General features: G+C 51.4%; 7 protein-coding genes and 1 non-coding gene across 8 annotated transcripts; 3 read left to right on the top strand and 5 right to left on the bottom strand.

Annotated features, from left to right (window-relative positions):
- Position 1: 1 nt before the first annotated feature.
- DEU56DRAFT_771052 (histidine phosphatase superfamily) lies at positions 2 to 1,266 on the bottom strand. Its single transcript, XM_041351451.1, has 7 exons — positions 1,190 to 1,266; positions 1,112 to 1,142; positions 1,010 to 1,061; positions 882 to 963; positions 766 to 831; positions 251 to 714; positions 2 to 198 (listed from the first exon to the last, which is right to left on the bottom strand). The coding sequence occupies exons 1-7, from the start codon at positions 1,218 to 1,220 to the stop codon at positions 115 to 117; spliced, it is 810 nt and encodes a 269-aa protein (XP_041214592.1). The 5' UTR covers positions 1,221 to 1,266; the 3' UTR covers positions 2 to 114.
- A 51-nt stretch (positions 1,267 to 1,317) lies between these two features.
- On the bottom strand, positions 1,318 to 1,407 carry DEU56DRAFT_t29. Its single transcript has one exon. It is a non-coding gene; the product is annotated as a tRNA-Ser (tRNA).
- Positions 1,408 to 1,431: 24 nt separating this feature from the next.
- On the top strand, positions 1,432 to 2,257 carry DEU56DRAFT_771047 (Sm-like ribonucleoprotein). Its single transcript, XM_041351450.1, has 4 exons — positions 1,432 to 1,606; positions 1,706 to 1,774; positions 1,842 to 1,957; positions 2,011 to 2,257. Exons 1-4 carry the CDS (start codon positions 1,552 to 1,554, stop codon positions 2,179 to 2,181), a joined length of 411 nt encoding a protein of 136 aa, XP_041214591.1. The 5' UTR covers positions 1,432 to 1,551; the 3' UTR covers positions 2,182 to 2,257.
- DEU56DRAFT_948565 (uncharacterized protein) lies at positions 2,198 to 7,105 on the bottom strand (the record flags this gene model as incomplete). The annotated part of the gene is made up of 7 exons (XM_041359084.1): positions 2,198 to 2,641; positions 2,693 to 3,341; positions 3,402 to 3,493; positions 3,550 to 3,815; positions 3,867 to 6,719; positions 6,767 to 6,810; positions 6,967 to 7,105. 7 exons carry the CDS (start codon positions 7,103 to 7,105, stop codon positions 2,398 to 2,400), a joined length of 4,287 nt encoding a protein of 1,428 aa, XP_041214590.1. The 3' UTR covers positions 2,198 to 2,397.
- Positions 7,106 to 7,507: 402 nt separating this feature from the next.
- On the top strand, positions 7,508 to 9,105 carry DEU56DRAFT_771039 (uncharacterized protein). The gene is made up of 5 exons (XM_041351449.1): positions 7,508 to 7,706; positions 7,759 to 7,953; positions 8,000 to 8,093; positions 8,144 to 8,603; positions 8,650 to 9,105. The coding sequence occupies exons 1-5, from the start codon at positions 7,667 to 7,669 to the stop codon at positions 8,893 to 8,895; spliced, it is 1,035 nt and encodes a 344-aa protein (XP_041214589.1). The 5' UTR covers positions 7,508 to 7,666; the 3' UTR covers positions 8,896 to 9,105.
- A 339-nt stretch (positions 9,106 to 9,444) lies between these two features.
- DEU56DRAFT_771035 (MEMO1 family) lies at positions 9,445 to 10,968 on the bottom strand. The gene is made up of 8 exons (XM_041351448.1): positions 10,854 to 10,968; positions 10,761 to 10,801; positions 10,597 to 10,702; positions 10,480 to 10,548; positions 10,313 to 10,425; positions 10,151 to 10,262; positions 9,956 to 10,096; positions 9,445 to 9,905 (listed from the first exon to the last, which is right to left on the bottom strand). The coding sequence occupies exons 1-8, from the start codon at positions 10,940 to 10,942 to the stop codon at positions 9,518 to 9,520; spliced, it is 1,059 nt and encodes a 352-aa protein (XP_041214588.1). The 5' UTR covers positions 10,943 to 10,968; the 3' UTR covers positions 9,445 to 9,517.
- An 83-nt stretch (positions 10,969 to 11,051) lies between these two features.
- On the bottom strand, positions 11,052 to 11,917 carry DEU56DRAFT_771030 (ribosomal protein L32e). Its single transcript, XM_041351447.1, has 4 exons — positions 11,654 to 11,917; positions 11,464 to 11,596; positions 11,267 to 11,412; positions 11,052 to 11,204 (listed from the first exon to the last, which is right to left on the bottom strand). Exons 1-4 carry the CDS (start codon positions 11,698 to 11,700, stop codon positions 11,144 to 11,146), a joined length of 387 nt encoding a protein of 128 aa, XP_041214587.1. The 5' UTR covers positions 11,701 to 11,917; the 3' UTR covers positions 11,052 to 11,143.
- Positions 11,918 to 12,839: 922 nt separating this feature from the next.
- Positions 12,840 to 15,227, top strand: DEU56DRAFT_771018 (kinase-like protein). The gene is made up of 4 exons (XM_041351446.1): positions 12,840 to 13,784; positions 13,843 to 14,326; positions 14,377 to 14,494; positions 14,553 to 15,227. The coding sequence occupies exons 1-4, from the start codon at positions 12,984 to 12,986 to the stop codon at positions 14,974 to 14,976; spliced, it is 1,827 nt and encodes a 608-aa protein (XP_041214586.1). The 5' UTR covers positions 12,840 to 12,983; the 3' UTR covers positions 14,977 to 15,227.
- The last annotated feature ends 41 nt before the right edge of the window (positions 15,228 to 15,268 follow it).

Below are 15,268 nucleotides of genomic sequence, written 5' to 3'. Positions count from 1 at the left end.
ATCCAGCCATCTTTGAAACATGCAACTGCGTGACTCTACCAATTCTTCTATCTAATCTGACTTGTCAAAAGGAATAACCACTGCGCATCCGGAATGACATCGCTCTGAGAACTATCACAAACTGCTGCGATGTATTTGGGGTCCACAATTGTCTTCCTCCTCTTCTTGTGTCCCGGGAACACCTGTGTCTGACACGACCTAATTCGTTTGTCAGGATATCACTCAGACTTGCACTTGCTCAAACACTTACCTTGCCATTTGCAATCTGGATGTCCTCCAACCCCCAGTCCCTGGATGCACCTTCCTTCAGGTGGCTGCCTGAAACCAAAGCCTTGGCCTCCCAAGACCCCAATACGCCCGAAGCGCCTGATTTACGGGAAAACTCGGAGATCGAGCAGCAGCCAACTCTCAGAGGGAGGTCCGGCTGGGCCAGTAAGGCCCGGCACAGCACGATGACCGTTGCAGCATGACTGACTAGAAGAATGTTCTTGTGCTTGTCGCCGAAGCGCCTTTCTATCTCCGGAACGAGCAGATCTAATACGCCGTTGGCGCGCTCATGCAAGGCTTCGACTTCCTCGCCTCTTCGCGTGGGATACCAGATCGAGGACCATGAGGGGTCGATCTCTGAGAAGTAAGTTTGCATGACTGCAGCGGACGATGGTCTAGGGTGCAAGCCAGTGCCAGGAGCGACAGGGGAGTACCATTCGGACAATCCTGTCATTACCGACCATAAGCTGATGAATATTGCTAATCATATTTGCCCACCGTGTTCGACATAGATGGGCACTTCAAGAGCTTGGGATGTTGGCTTGGAAGTTTGCAGACAACGATCTAAGGTGGTCTTAGTAGCCCTGAGAGGGTCAAGAAGGTGAGATGCTCACAATAAGGGGAAGATAGTATGATGGTGGGGCGATTCTCTTCGGGAATGGCTAGGAAGTAGGCTGCGAGTTCTTGCGCTTGAACCTAAGAATTATGCATTAGTTGATCCCTGCTAACGGTCCGATGCTACCTCTCCATAAGCGGCCAAAGGAGGATCTCTTGGAAGACCCGTAGGACTCTTCCTTGTATCCGCATGTTAAATTATAGTGCGATGTGATCTTCATCGGCTCACCAGTTCGTGTTAATCCAGTTCAATCTGAAGCCTAAAGCTCGGTGAACACGAGATAGAATGATGAAAAGATGCACTGACCATGTCTAGCGATGTAGATCGTCTCAATCATGTTCTAGTGGGTATACTTGAGGGTAAGTTGATCATGATAACCGAATCTAGGCCGACTAACCGAACAAAAATGATATTCGTCAGAGATCGAAAAAATTCGCTGACAGCAGGATTTGAACCTACGCGGGCAATGCCCAAGTGATGATGTGAATTCAAATCACTCGCCTTAACGACTCGGCCATATCAGCTTGTATTCTGCTCGTACGCCAACCATAATAACCCTGCTACGACAAAGGATAATCAAGTACACAAATCTCCGAATTTCATTCCTTTGGTCTCTCCTTACATCTTGTAGTACTTATTAGCTGCCTGGGAGCAGCATTCTACCTTCCATGGATTCTCTAATCCCATTCACAACATCAGGATCACTGGTAGATTGCGTGGACAGTACGTCTACCCAATCAACTGCACGGCACCATTCGACCTGAAACCTCCATGATCACTTTACCCCCCCGTTTATAATATGCACTCTTTCGCTCGTCTCAGGAAAAATGTTGGTCGTCCTCAGAGACGGGCGAAAACTACACGGTGTACTACGGTCTTATGATCAATTCGGTGAGTTCGTTTTCGTTAAGCATATGATAGTCCACTGACTCCCCCAACCCCCCTCCCGCTTTTTCAGCCAACCTCGTCCTCGAAGATACCGTCGAGCGAATATACCACGGTAAAGCATTCGCAGAACACTGGCACGGCCTCTTTCTCATACGCGGAGAAAACGTTGTGTTACTTGGTGAAATTGTACGTATTTGAGCGCGTGCAGCAAACACATTTACGTTGATATCTCTTCGCAGGATCTTGATCAGGAGGATGATGTCCCATTACAACAAGTAGATTATTCCGTTCTTGATCCATATCACAAGAGGGATATCGCACATAAGAAGGCGCGCGAAGATTTCAAATCAAAGGTCTTATATGAGCAGAAAGGGTTCTGCAAGGAGGGTGGCGAGGGCGATGGCTATTGATTCGGACTATCGTACTGTTTATTCATTCCTCATGCATACTGCCTGTGGGCGTATTGGTATTGGTTTATTGAGTCCATCTAGCGTATATGTGCGATATCACCAAAGTAAAGGCCAGGGCTACAAGAAAAGACAAATGATCAAGAACTGCGAAGGACGTCAAATAATTTGACAAAAAAAAACAAGAAAAAATTGTCTTTAGAAATACAGTGGCGTGAGTTACGATTTCTTCTTCTTCCCCTTTTCTACAGCCTCCCCGTTAATCCGAGGTTTGCTAGTGCCGTTAAGTGGCGGTTCTGCAATTGAGGGCTTGGGCGGCGCCTGAGAGGCGTTCGTTGATGGTGGGTATAATATGTCTTCGATTCCTTTCCTTATTTCGCGTTCGCGAGTGGTGAGAGTGGAGAGGATCGTTTCTTTCGTTTCTTTATCGAAAACAACTTCGGCAACGCGTAGTTTTTGCCACCTGAGCCATAGTCAGATTCGCCAAGTCAAAATCTATTAAATCATCGCTCACCCTGCATGCCGCTCGCATTTTTTCTTCCCCGTACACCACCACTCCCCATGACTCGTCGCGACGCCATCTACCTGCATGACGTCATCTGACGCTTCTTCCTTTGCCTTCTCCTCATAGCTCTCCAACACCTCCACACCAAAATCATCCCACTCCTCCTCACCAAAGCAAAGCCGCTGATCCCACCCACACTCATCCACTCTTTCCGCACGCTCAAACGCAAGGTTCACCAGTTTCTCCCTCCATACCACCATGTCCATCTCACGCTTCATCATCTCCCGTTCCCTCACCACATTCTCGAGACGTGTATTCAAGCATGCAATTTCACGGTCCACCTTGCGCTTCTGTGTGGATACAGGCGCGGGTGGGGGTTTTCTGTCGGTCTCCATCTTGGCGTCCGCGCAGACGACGACACCCTCACGTTTTTCAGCGTTCTTGACACTTTCCCAAAGCTTGTCGCGTTTTCCACCGCTGCGCTCCCACTGCGAAATACGCATCTGCATGTATTTGATGCCGCATTCGTCGGAGCAATACTTGGAGAAAGCGCCTCGAGAGGGTTTGTGGCAAGAATTCGACGACGATGGGTCTGCATGTTTCAACCCGAAAAAGCAGCGACGCTTATACGTTGTTCGAAGTTGCAAATGGGAGTTGCCTGTAAACGCATCCGCAAATAAATAAACAAGTTGAATCCTACATGATGTTCATGACCCACTTTGAATGCACACCGGGCAGATGAACTGATCCACGAGATCGACTTCTAGATCGGGCATATTGACGCACTGGGTATGATACCATTCGTCACACCTACACCACATCTCCATCAGCTCCACTCTTGAAAAGGAGAAATGAGGAATACCCACCGATCGCACGCAATCATGACTCGATCTTCGTCGTATCGTGTCTTGCACACGCAGTACAGCTTATCGTCCTCCCTTTCACTGTCCTCATCCTCAGGCTCCTCCTTGGCGTCGACAGGCATCACAGACGCAGAACGTGATCGTGAGGCGGCAGCATGCTTCGCAAAGAGACTATTCTTGAGAACATCTTTCGGCGTGGGTTCCTTGACTTTCGTCTTGGGAGGAGGTTTTGTGCGCGGCTTTGGTGGAGGCTTGGGTTTCGGAGGGGGCTATGACGAAGGTGAGTCATCTGAAGACTGCGAAATACAAAGAGATATCACCTTGGGAACAGCCATCCCTTTCTTCTTCCCAGCTTTGATTGGCTCCACCTTCTTTTTTGTAGGTGCAGCAGGGGGAGGAGGCATGAGCTCGTCATCTGGAGGAGATGGGCGTTGTGGAGAAGGCGACGGTTTGGGTTTTGGACGCGAGGCTTTGTGATGTGATGATGGGCGGTCTTCAATTAGACTCAAGAGTTCCTCGTCCACGTCCATGGATGATGGATCGGGCTTGTGTGGGGGAGACTGGGAAGGGCAAGTAGGAGACACGCGGGTAGAAGATGAATGTATAGGGGACTGTGGAGGTTCCACAGCGGTGGGGACAGTGGCATGGACGGGAGAAGGAACACGCATCTCCTGCTCCTCCACCTTACTTGGTGGGGAGAGCGGGAGCGACGGAGAATGTATCTTTGTCTTGCCACGATACATTGGAGGCAAATTGCGCTCCGCGCTATCATCGCATGCCGGGGGCAAAGATTGGGTAGCCGAGGAACCGGATGTAGAGGCAGGTAGTGTTGGGACGTCATCAGATGGTTGTGGCTGCTCGTCGCGGTGGTCCTCCCCTTCCACAGCGTCTGGACCCATGTCCACATCTTCATCCTGCTGGAGCTCGTCCAATTGCATCTGCTCAAGTTGTTGTCGCCGCTCGAGTTCCTGTTGTTGTTGAAGCGCGAGTTCTTCTTGTTGTCGTCGCAGGGCGTCTGAGCGCTGTTTCCACTGAAGTTCCTCCCGTTGGCGCTGTTCCTGCTCCTCGCGTTGACGCTGTTCCTCTCGTTGACGTTCCTCGCGCAGGAGCTGCTCCTCTGCCAGTCGTTGACGTTCAACCTCTTCCCGCTGCTTGCGTTCGAGGTCTTCCCGCACCTTACGTTCAGCCTCTTCGGCCAGACGCAATAGCTCGGCTGCTTCTTGCTGCTGGCGTTCGGCTTCCTCCAATTGTTTGCGTTCGAGCTCTGCACGCTGGCGTTCGGTTTCCTCCTTCTGCCTGCGGTCAGCCTCCTCTCGCTGAGCCTGTCGTTCGAGCTCCTCAAGACGCTTGCGCTCAAGGTCTTCCCGCTCTTTCCTCTCGGCTTGTTCACGCAGCCTGCGTGCACGATCCTCCTCCTCTCGTAGCTTGCGTGCACGATCTTCCTCCTCTCGTTGTTTGCGTGCCTCTTCCCTCTGCTTGAGCAACGCTTCCTCTCGCTGCTGGTACTGCATCACCTCGCGCTGCATCCGCTCGAGCTCTTCTTGGCGCTTCTGTTCTTCTTCCCGGCGGCGCTGATCGCGCTCGGTGCGTTGACGGTGTTCAAGCTCAGCACGCAGAGCTTCTGCACGTTCGGCCTCTGCACGTTGGCGTAGCTCAGCCTCTGCACGCTGGCGCTCAGCTTCTGCAGCACGTCGTCGCTGGGCCTCTTCCTCCCTGCGTCGGCGCTCGACCTCCTCTTCTCGTCGTCTCCGCTCGATCTCCTCTTCCTGTCGTCTCCGCTCAGCCTCTTCTTCCTGCCGTCTGCGATCAAGCTCCTCTTCCACCCTCCGTTTCTCAAGCTCTTCTTGACGGCGTCGCTTCTCCATTTCCTCCTCTTGTCGCTTGCGAATAAGATCTTCCCGCAGGCGCTGCTCGGCCTCTGCACGAATGCGTTGCTCGATTTCAGCCTTCAGCTGGGCCGCTTCTTCTTCACGCCTCAGTGCCTCTGCCTCCCTCTGCTTCAATGCTATCTCCTCCCGGCGGCGTTGTTCCTGGCGCACCCGCACCTCCTCTACTTGTCGAGCAGCTGCCTCCTCTTGCTGTCGAAGGAGCTGCTCGCCCTGCTGGCGCTCGATCTCCTGCCTCCTTTGAGTCTCTACCTGTTGATGCAATAGCTCCTGTTCGCGCTGTCTCATCAGTTCGCGAAATCGAGGGTCCGTTTCGTCTGGGTGAAGGAGGGGATCGCGCGCGCGATGAAGAGAAGTTTCACGTTTGGGACGATGTAAAGACGGCTGGCGATGTGAGGATCTCTCCCGCTTCTGACGTTGGGAGTCTTCCCGCGGGGATTGGTGCAACGCCTCTCGCCGCCCTCGCATCTCTTCTACTTTCCATGCAGCCGCTTCTTCCTGTGCACGGAGAAGTCCCTCTCCTTGCCAGCGCTCAAGTTCTTGTTGTCGAAGGATCTCTTCGCGCTGTCTGAGAATGATATCGTTGGGATGGCGCTGACGGAGCTCGAATTCCTGACGATGGCGGATCTCAATTTCTTGTCGTTGGCGGAGGTCTATTTCCTGGCGCTGGCGGAGGTCGAGCTCTTGCCTATGTCTCAGCTCGTAGTCAAGATCATGCTGGCGCTGGTACTCTTCCCGCGGCTCTCTGAGGGTATCTTGTGCGCGCAATACATCCTCTCGCCTTCTAATATCGTCGACTTCCTCCTCGTCCCATACCGCCCTGCCGAGACGGGGGACGTCAGAGCGCATTGCAGCGTAGACGATGGGTGACATTCGGGTAGGGACGACAGGGGAATGGCGGACTGGGGATGGCAGGGCGGGAGATCGATGGACAGGCTGATAGTGTGGGGGGCTTATTCCTGGCCCTGACAAGGGCATGTTCAAGGGAGAGGATAGATGGGGCATTCCGGGGCCTGTGAGACTGGAACTGAGAGCGCTTGCTGTTGGACTTGGGTTTGGGGCTGAGCGGTGGGGTGGAGTGGGGGAGCGAGATTCACGGATTCTCTTGTGTGGACGAGGGGAGTCGTCTGGGATGTAGAATGGATAAGGGCGGGGAGGGGGTAGGCTACGGTCAATGACTGGACTGGTACTTGATTCGCTTGCTGATGAACCAGCGCTGATGCGCCTTCGTTCTTCAGATGCAGCATGAACGAGAGCGTCAAGACCTGTACGAGGATGTGACATTGCCTGTGTAGGATAAGAGTTAGAGCCATTGATAAAAGACAAAGACTCACAAAAGGAGAGGAGGTGGAACGAACTGGATTGAGGAGAGCGTTTACTGAAGAATGTGAGTGAGATGATGAGGGACGCGGTGAAGATTGGATTTGTTGTCTTGGATGGTGTAGTAGGGCATCGATAGTTCTTGGTGGCATGTTGGGGGAAGTAAGTTCGCGTGGTTGGGGTATGTAATTTGGCTGCTGTCGTGCGTGTTTACCACGAAGATGTGGAGCTAGAATAACAGGCTGATAGATTAATGGTGAGGTTGTTGTCGTCGTCGTCGTTGGTGTCGACAGTTGTTCGTCGTCGTCGTCGTCACAGAGCAGCGATGAGATGTCCATTCGTCTTGCAGCCATGACATTGAAGAAAGAGAGACTCGTGAGAGTAGTTTTCTATCACACTTGTAATATTCACCCGAGAGCATCCGGATCAAAGAAAACATTGAATTCTGAATTGATTGTACAACGAGACATTGCGACTCCGTCCAAACGGTGACCACGAACAGCCTCCACTACGAACGCACCGCACCCAAGTCCCATCATATTCTATCACTCTTCAGCCCATTAATGACGGTCTCAAGGTCCTTGTTCTACAACCATCCAAAAAGGCGGGTAAAACTCGTCGAGATGCTTTTGAAGGCTATATATGGAGTTTTTGTTAGATGGATTGACCTAGTCGACCGGATTGAAACTGACCTGTTTGTTATAAGCGTTACCCTCCAAACCAGAATCAGTGGGTTTTTATAGGTAGCACGTGTTCAAGAACTGTACAGCCGATTTCTTTTGTGGCTGACAAAGACCCCAATTGAATATTGCGGGGTCCTCATATCCCAATCAACAACCTCATCTCATCCGTTCGTCTAATCCTTGCAAAACCAGATCACGTCTGATTGATCCTAAAAACGGCCCCGTCAAACAATGTCGGTGGCCACAAGAAACCCATTTGCTCTCTTGGATGGCAAGTTTTCTCTTATTCGATTATTCTTAACCTTACTTTCCCATACCCACAGAGGACAGGTCATCCACACCACCACCTCCTCCTGTTGAGGCTGCATCCCCCGCACCACAACAACAGCAAACTCGCGGACGTGGACGTGGAGGTCCTGCCTCTCGCGGTGGTCGCTACTACCCCCGTGGAGGCGCTGCACCTACACCTGCTACACCAACTGATGACCAACCGGCAGCGGAGCCAAAGCAAAGGCGATGTCAGTCTTTTGCTTCTATCCTTATAATCTAGCTCATAAATATCAGTCGATGGCGAGCGCAAAGAAGGTCGTGGAAGAGGCCGCGGTCAAGGCCGTGGCCGTGGCCGTCCATTCGACAAGCACAGTCAAACCGGCAAGACGTAAGTCCCCCTTCCCTTTTTCTTTACTCCCCCTCATCCACTTCACACAGCGACTCTGACAAAAAAGTCCACAACTCTTGGGGTGGCGACGACGGCGAAACAGAGCGCAAAACTGAGGAAGCCGCTGCAGGCGACGCTTTTGCTGAGAACGCAACCACCGCCGCTAGCAATCTAAACGATTGGGCTGCACCCGCAGCTGACGCTCCTGCAGACGATTGGGCTGCCACTCCCGCAGCTGACGCCGCTGCCGATGGCTGGGCTGCTACTCCCGCAGCGGAAGGTGCTGAAAAGCCTCAATCCGGTGAAAGGCGTGAAAGGCGCCCTGACAGGGAGGAAGAAGAAGACAACACCCTCACCTTCGACCAGTACCTCGCACAGCAGCGCGAGAAGGAAAACGCACTCGTTCCCAAGTTGGACGTCAGAAAGCCCAATGACGGTGCAGATGATGATGTCTTCCAGGGCGCTGCCCCATTGCAGAAGAAGGAGGATTTGGAGTATTTCGCTGCAAAGGTCCGCTTCTTCCTATCCCTCTCGACTCTAACTCACACATCTCCAGACCAAATCCGCCCCCAAGGCCCGCACCAAGAAGGACGAAAAAGTCTTCATCGAGATCGAAGCTCGCTTCGAACGCCCAAGCCGCGGTGGTCGCGGCGGTCGTGGTGGAGACAGGGGTGGTGAGCGGGGCCGTGGCGAGAGGGGTCGTGGTCGTGGCGGACGCGGACGCGGTGGCGCGAACGGTTATTCCGCTCCCACAGCTGCCGTCAACGTGGACGACGAGACTGCATTCCCCTCACTTTCGTAGGGTGTGCATGCGCATAATTGGCGCCCCGAAGTTGCAGAATGGCTTGATGGCTTGATTTAATTGTACTGACTGACGCCGATGCTGATGACACCCGCTCGTATACATATCATTCCTCTGATTCATGTTTTTGACTGTCTGTTTTGTCTTTTTTTTTCTTACTGGCTTCTCGAGGTTCATTGCAATCCATTTTGCCATGATGCACACACGAAAGCACGTTTGATGTGATTTGAAATTCCCCCGCAATCTGGTACACACGTCAAGAACGACACCATGTCGTCCAATAAAAATATCAGCTCATCGCACACGATTAATCTCCACCCGAAATCAACCGATGAGCTATAAAGCCGCCCATTCACTCACTCACATACCTCACGCCCCATTCTAGTCTCACAGACGCGCATCGTCGTCTGTGAGAACTTCCTCAGGGCTCAGAGCGACTCGTAGCGCATCGTGTCTACTTGTGTTTCTTGTCCTCAGGTAGATCATGGGTCGGCAGTCTAGACCCAGCGCTCGACAGCTGTGCATTTTGTAGTCAAATATATTGATGGTGTTGTGTTATACATCGTCTGTGATTATTGCTCGTCGATCGTGTGCGTTGAACATCGCTTGTCATCCAACCCCTCTAAAAAGTAACATACGCACTCGCATAACTCACGCTCCAATCATCAAACGACACACATCGATTGCTCTGCTCATACCGCACCCACTTCATTTTTGCCTGTTTGCCTTTCTCTTCCAGCGCACCAAGTGCACCCATCAACACGCCTATGGGATGTCGTCCACAAATCGTATTGTGCGTGCGCTCCAGGTACGTCACAAAATTGGAGTGCGCGGTAGACGCGGGCTGTTGAGCGAGGATGTCCATCGCTTCGTGGTCAAGATCTGAAATGGACGCGTGGATGGGTCGGGAGGGCGAGGGACGCGGACCGCTACGGCGTAGATTAACACCCGGGACGTCGCTAGGGATCGTCTCGGGATAATAAAATGTGTATCCATAATGCGAGTGGCCCCTATGCACCATCAGCCATCTAAACACCAGACATCACCAAAACAAACGCACCAATGACAAAAATCAGAAGATATGACAAAGATCGTATCGTCCCTCTCGAGGTACGGCGCTAAAATCTTCCCATACTCTTCTTCCTGCTCCTGATCGATAGCCCCGACCATGATCGGCACGATCTTGATATTATCGATACACCTACGAACCTGGCTCGAAACAGACGAGGGGAGGGAGGGATGAGGCACAGCTTACCCCTCGAACACTTTGTATACGTAGGGCAGGTGCATCTCGATACTGTGCTCGCCTTGGTCCCTGCGTGGTTGGAGGTACTCGAATTGTTTGGTCTTGTAGAGTTCTTCAATGACTATTTGTGGGATGTTACATCTGTGGGGTGGTGTTTTGCATGGGACGTACCTTCTCTGTCTAATGTGAGATTGCCTAGTGGCGTTTCGTAAGTCTCGCATTTCGAGAGTGCACATCCACCTAGATGGAAAGCGTGCGATGGGCCTAGGATAAACACTCGGGAGCTGTGCGGCAGGTGCATCTCATCAAAGATATTGACTGGGGATAAATGCACTCACATTCCAGTGGTAGATATGCTCTTGTATGCCCAGGCAGCTGCAGGGCCAGAGTAAAAGTAACCAGCGTGGCTGGTAGATCATCTGAGGAACGAAGAGAACACAGGAGTGAGAACTTACGGGGCGATGATCGCTTTGCACCCTGTGACTGGCGGCGCAAAGTCGTCCTCGTCAGTAGGCTTAACACCAGCCAGCCAATTCGAGAGCTCGGTATCGAGGGTGTCGCCTGTTGTTCGAAAGAAGATATGGAGTGGGTAAGTAGATAATCTAGCGGAGCAACAAACCATCTGCTGAATACCACGACTTGGCAGCAAATACAGCTGGTCTGTCAGACGTGCTAGTTAGCTACGAGCGTATGCAGTGAGCCATTTTCATGCCTGGATTTGAGGGACATGCTGGATTGTTCAGGTGAAGGTGATAGAGTCCAGCTTCTTTGATTGATGAGCGATGTAATCGCGTGCCCCATTAGGCAATCTCAGGTTATCAGCCTAGACGCGCAGCAGGACTCGAGACAGGAATAACCTGATATCCCTCATGTGACCGATCTTACGCAGACGCAGATTGAAGTTACAACATTCAGCCTGAAGCATGCTTGCATGTCGATTATCTCCAGCATATGAAATGGATACATGAGAATGGCGTGAGAGAGACAAACGACGACAACAAATCACTCCTCTGACCGCAGCCGTGCTGCAGAGTTCGTCACCTTCACTCCAAGAGCCTTTGCTCTAAAAGCCACCAAGCATCAGAATCTCAAAGCGCACACGACCCGAAAGCAACGAAGACATACCGCTCAAGAATGATGTTGCGGTTGCGGCTGCTAACGTTGTGTGCAATCTCAGCCGCATAGCTTTTGTTGTGCATCAGGAGGAGGTCAACTTCCTTGACGTTGCTGACGAGGAACTTCTTGAGGCCGTTTGGGAGAAGGTGGCGGGTCTGACACAAAACATCAGCATTCGCATCTAGCAGCGAAGGATCCTTTCCTACCTTCTTGTTGCTCCCGTAACCGATCTTGGGCATGGGGAGCTGCCCCTTGAACCGACGCCTCACTCTGTTGTCAATACCCTTGGGTTTCCGCCATGCTTCCTTGACACTGTGGTAACGATCGGACTGGTGGCGCCTATGTTGGAGAAAATGAGTCCGTGTTTATCAAGAGGTGCTGCTGCTTCGTACGCACTTGAAATGCTTGGTGCGCTTCTTGACGATGGGGATCTTGATGGCCATGGCGGTCTGAAAGTAATGGTTAGTGGTAGACTTTCAGCGGAGATGCCGGATTCCAGGAAAGTGACCACATCAACACATCCAAGTTTGAATCCATCCATCCATTGACTTGTATTGGCTCAAACTCTTCAGAATCGAATATTATCGATATCGGAGTGTGATGTTGACCTGTTCGACACCAGCATAAAGAGACTCACCCGCGAGTTTTGGGATTTTGGGAACGACGGCTGATTTGTCGACTAGTTTCTGCTCACTGGCGGTATGGGATCCAAATAGAACCAAACAAATGGTGGCTGTGCGACATTTCATCACTGCTGCCTTTGTACACAGCCTGACACTTATTCCTCTTCTCTACAGAGATAATTTTTCTTTGTCGACTACTCAAGACAATTCTTGAGCTGAGATGTAAGATTTCAAATCACACCGTCTCCGCATTCTCCTAGTCTCTCGTAGCCAGACCAAATAGAAAGAAGTGGTTTCTACGACGGTAGTTCCCTGCAAATTTAGAATGCCGTTGTCTGCGAGAGGTTCGGATTTTTCCTTGTGTCTTTAGTACCAGCCATCCTGAAACCAGTCTTCTCACGTATTCAAGAGCGCGTAGCTACCATCAGCGGTACTGCATATGGAGTTCAAAGATTGTACACAAATCATTCGATGGCAGGTGCACAAAAACATAGCTCGGCGCTAGGACATATCCTGTGCGTCACAACGCAGGAAATCAACTGGGAGTCACGAGAAGCAACACTTGCATTGATCTTGAAGACGTGGCATAGCCGCGATGAGTCCTAGTTACTGATGCAATGAATCCACCGCAGAAGCGGAAGCTGACAGAATATAGTCATGGGTGGAGTGTGTTCAGTGCTCAAGTAGCCACCACGTCGCTGATGTATGACAAGCTGCTGGCAGATTGTCATTCCATGGAGCTCGAAGGACGTGGTAGATTTCGCTTGGGTGCACTGGACTGAGATCCGTGAGGGGACATCCTAGCAACGGCCTCCCAGTACTTACTAACTGTTTATGAACTTCGATCAATAAAAGTACTAGTACAATGGACGTAAGTGACAAAGGCCTGTGTGGGGTAGCTTGGATCACCGGTGGCCATTCGTGGCCCGAAGAAGCGTGAGAACATTACCGTAGTCAGTGTCTTACTAGTGGCGGACTCGGATGACTGCTCCTCCGCGCCATACTTAAAAGTAGCTTGGTCAAGTGATTTCGTTCCTTCCGGCGCTCACTTTGTTTCACATCCTTGCGCCCTCCGTTTCCGCCTCGTGTCCTGGTTCGCTATTATGCTCGCCGCAGCCCCCATCGATCTTACCTTCGACGACGACGATTGGCTATCCACAGCCCCCCCTTTGCTGTACAGGTCAACAAGTGTCGGAAGTAGCTGGGGAGTCACTTCGATAGGTCGCGGCTTTGATTGGTCTACGAAAGATGATGATGAAGTCGAAGTCATATCGCAACCTGAATGTCCATTGGAGAAAATGCCACCATTCATCTCACAGGATCTTCCAAAGCGCGAAGACTCCAAACCCGCAGTGGTTAGTCGACCGTCTCTACTGGTTTCTCCAGTCTCTGTCCGATTGCTTTCTCAACCCCAAACGACCTCTCCCCGCTGTGAACCATTGACGATATCCCCATCTGCATCTACTCCCAACCTAACGGATTCTCCGATCTCGGCCTCTCCGTCTCGTCCACTGTCGCGCTTGTCATTGCGCTCGACAACCCCACTTCAACCGAATGTCTCTGAAGCACATCGTCCCCCACTTCCCCGCTCCCCTACTATGTCGCGACCTCGTAGGAGGTCTTCACAGCAGCGTGTATCCCTCATCGCAGGACGCGTTATGATAGCCCCAATAGAACCGCCTTCACCGCCTCCTACGATGCCAAAAATTCTACATCGGTCAGGAAGCACTGGAAGTCTTTTGTGCCCGGTTGCGAGTACCTGTCCTCCGACCCCTGCTCGTGAAGCTTCCTCATCACCCGATGTCAAGACTATATCAGACTTTTTTATTGAAGGTGAGATCGGTCGAGGCGCGTACGGCCTCGTCAAAAGAGCGCGTGAATACAAAACAGATGGATCCCTTGGGGTGAGGTTTTATCCACCAAACTTCCACTTTGATTCCTGCGGTCTGATAATGGGACAAGCCACCATTGGTCTTGAAACAAATAATCAAGTCTCGCATCCTTGCTGACTGTTGGAAACGACACCCACGGTTTGGCACGATACCAATAGAAATCTTCGTCATGTCTGTCATATCATCAACGTCGTACACCTTGCCTGCAGTACGGCCATGGGACCCATCACGATGTCGACCTTACGCTCTACCGGATGGGGACACAAAGCGTTTGCAGCCTGATTTAATGGACTCCGATGGAAGGCGGGAAGAAGGGAAAGAAATCAAGGGACATCCAAATATCTGCCCTCTGCTGGATTTCTTCGAAGACAACCATTATTACTATCTTGTCCTACCATCTTCCTTGCCCGACAAGAAGTCGGATGAGCCTCCCCCTCCAACAGATCTGTTTGATCTTGTTGAGGTCTATCCCCAGGGACTTTCGCTCTTTGATATTCGCAGCTATCTTGGACAGCTTGCAGACGCTCTATGTTTCCTGCACTCTCATGGTATAGGTTGGTAGTCCGTCTCCAGAATGTCTGGATGACATACTGATTCATTGTAGTTCATCGAGACATAAAGGATGAGAACGTTGTTCTCGGGCCAAACGGCAAATGTGTCTTGATAGACTTCGGAAGTTCGGGACTTGTGAAGAAGAATGGATGGGACACATTCAGTGGGACGTAAGTTTTCCGTGTACTGCGCCTTATATCAGTTAATGCGGTCGCTTACCCGACCAAGATTGGACTACGCAGGCCCTGAAATACTTCGCGGTGAGCGATATCACGGGAAGGAGCAAGATGTGTGGGCATTTGGTGTTGTGGCATACGTCCTTCTCGTAGGAGAATGCCCTTTCGTTACGGCAGCTGAAGCGCAAGAGGGGTTGACCTCGCCATTCGCGAACGCATCTATTGCGCTGGATGAGCGGTGCGGTGATGATAAAGAGAAAGATGGAGAAGAGGGTGATGGAGGTGGAGCAGCTGGAGATGCCGCAGCCCTTGTCAGGGCTTGCTTGGAAGTTGACGTGGGTGCAAGACCTACGTTTGAGAGCATTCTCCAGTGCCGATTTTTGAACGGGGGAAAGGGTTGGGGGTTGAAGCTGCCCTTCGGTAATCATCAACACATATCTCCACAACCGAGCGCATTTCCAGCGCGTGTCACTTAATCGCAGGCAACGAGGCAGGCTTTTTGTCAAACTCTCACTGATCCTCATGAGGATCTGTTCAGCCTATCTTTGTGCTCCGATATCTCTCCTTTTATGTCGTTTCTTTTTATCTCAAACCATCAAATCTCACCGTATCAGCATCAGAGGCCCCACAATATTGATCTGTTTCAACTAGCTAGCGCATATTCTCATCGATAGTACAAGATAGTAGCATCTGTGACCTTCACCTTATACATTAATCATATGTGCGAATGTATCAAATCGATCGGGAGATTTGAGTCTGCCTACAATG

Source organism: Suillus clintonianus (assembly GCF_016758775.1).
Source record: "Suillus clintonianus strain FC179 chromosome Unknown DEU56scaffold_4, whole genome shotgun sequence".
Lineage (NCBI taxonomy): Eukaryota > Fungi > Basidiomycota > Agaricomycetes > Boletales > Suillaceae > Suillus > Suillus clintonianus.
The sequence above is the reverse complement of the archived record's forward strand: the minus strand, read 5'-3'. Positions and strand labels throughout refer to the sequence as shown.

What these genes read in the sequence shown, in the direction of transcription:
- DEU56DRAFT_771030 (XM_041351447.1), bottom strand. Translation starts at nt 11,700, where the DNA reads ATGGCCATCAAGATCCCCATCGTCAAGAAGCGCACCAAGCATTTCAA. An exon ending in GTTACGGGAGCAACAAGAAG is followed by an intron (nt 11,413 to 11,463) that starts GTAGGAAAGGAT and finishes GTTTTGTGTCAG; the next exon opens with ACCCGCCACCTTCTCCCAAA. An exon ending in CGCAACATCATTCTTGAGCG is followed by an intron (nt 11,205 to 11,266) that starts GTATGTCTTCGT and finishes GGTGGCTTTTAG; the next exon opens with AGCAAAGGCTCTTGGAGTGA.
- DEU56DRAFT_771047 (XM_041351450.1), top strand. Translation starts at nt 1,552, where the DNA reads ATGGATTCTCTAATCCCATTCACAACATCAGGATCACTGGTAGATTGC. An exon ending in ACTGGTAGATTGCGTGGACA is followed by an intron (nt 1,607 to 1,705) that starts GTACGTCTACCC and finishes CGCTCGTCTCAG; the next exon opens with GAAAAATGTTGGTCGTCCTC. An exon ending in TTGTGTTACTTGGTGAAATT is followed by an intron (nt 1,958 to 2,010) that starts GTACGTATTTGA and finishes ATCTCTTCGCAG; the next exon opens with GATCTTGATCAGGAGGATGA.
- DEU56DRAFT_771018 (XM_041351446.1), top strand. Translation starts at nt 12,984, where the DNA reads ATGCTCGCCGCAGCCCCCATCGATCTTACCTTCGACGACGACGATTGG. An exon ending in AAACAGATGGATCCCTTGGG is followed by an intron (nt 13,785 to 13,842) that starts GTGAGGTTTTAT and finishes TAATGGGACAAG; the next exon opens with CCACCATTGGTCTTGAAACA. An exon ending in TGGGACACATTCAGTGGGAC is followed by an intron (nt 14,495 to 14,552) that starts GTAAGTTTTCCG and finishes TACCCGACCAAG; the next exon opens with ATTGGACTACGCAGGCCCTG.
- DEU56DRAFT_771052 (XM_041351451.1), bottom strand. Translation starts at nt 1,220, where the DNA reads ATGATTGAGACGATCTACATCGCTAGACATG. An exon ending in AACTGGATTAACACGAACTG is followed by an intron (nt 1,062 to 1,111) that starts GTGAGCCGATGA and finishes TGCGGATACAAG; the next exon opens with GAAGAGTCCTACGGGTCTTC. An exon ending in GCCCATCTATGTCGAACACG is followed by an intron (nt 715 to 765) that starts GTGGGCAAATAT and finishes CGGTAATGACAG; the next exon opens with GATTGTCCGAATGGTACTCC.
- DEU56DRAFT_771039 (XM_041351449.1), top strand. Translation starts at nt 7,667, where the DNA reads ATGTCGGTGGCCACAAGAAACCCATTTGCTCTCTTGGATG. An exon ending in GGAGCCAAAGCAAAGGCGAT is followed by an intron (nt 7,954 to 7,999) that starts GTCAGTCTTTTG and finishes CATAAATATCAG; the next exon opens with TCGATGGCGAGCGCAAAGAA. An exon ending in TGGAGTATTTCGCTGCAAAG is followed by an intron (nt 8,604 to 8,649) that starts GTCCGCTTCTTC and finishes ACACATCTCCAG; the next exon opens with ACCAAATCCGCCCCCAAGGC.
- DEU56DRAFT_771035 (XM_041351448.1), bottom strand. Translation starts at nt 10,942, where the DNA reads ATGGGGCACGCGATTACATCGCTCATCAATCAAAGAAGCTGGACTCTA. An exon ending in AGCATGTCCCTCAAATCCAG is followed by an intron (nt 10,802 to 10,853) that starts GCATGAAAATGG and finishes CACGTCTGACAG; the next exon opens with ACCAGCTGTATTTGCTGCCA. An exon ending in TGCAAAGCGATCATCGCCCC is followed by an intron (nt 10,549 to 10,596) that starts GTAAGTTCTCAC and finishes ATGATCTACCAG; the next exon opens with CCACGCTGGTTACTTTTACT.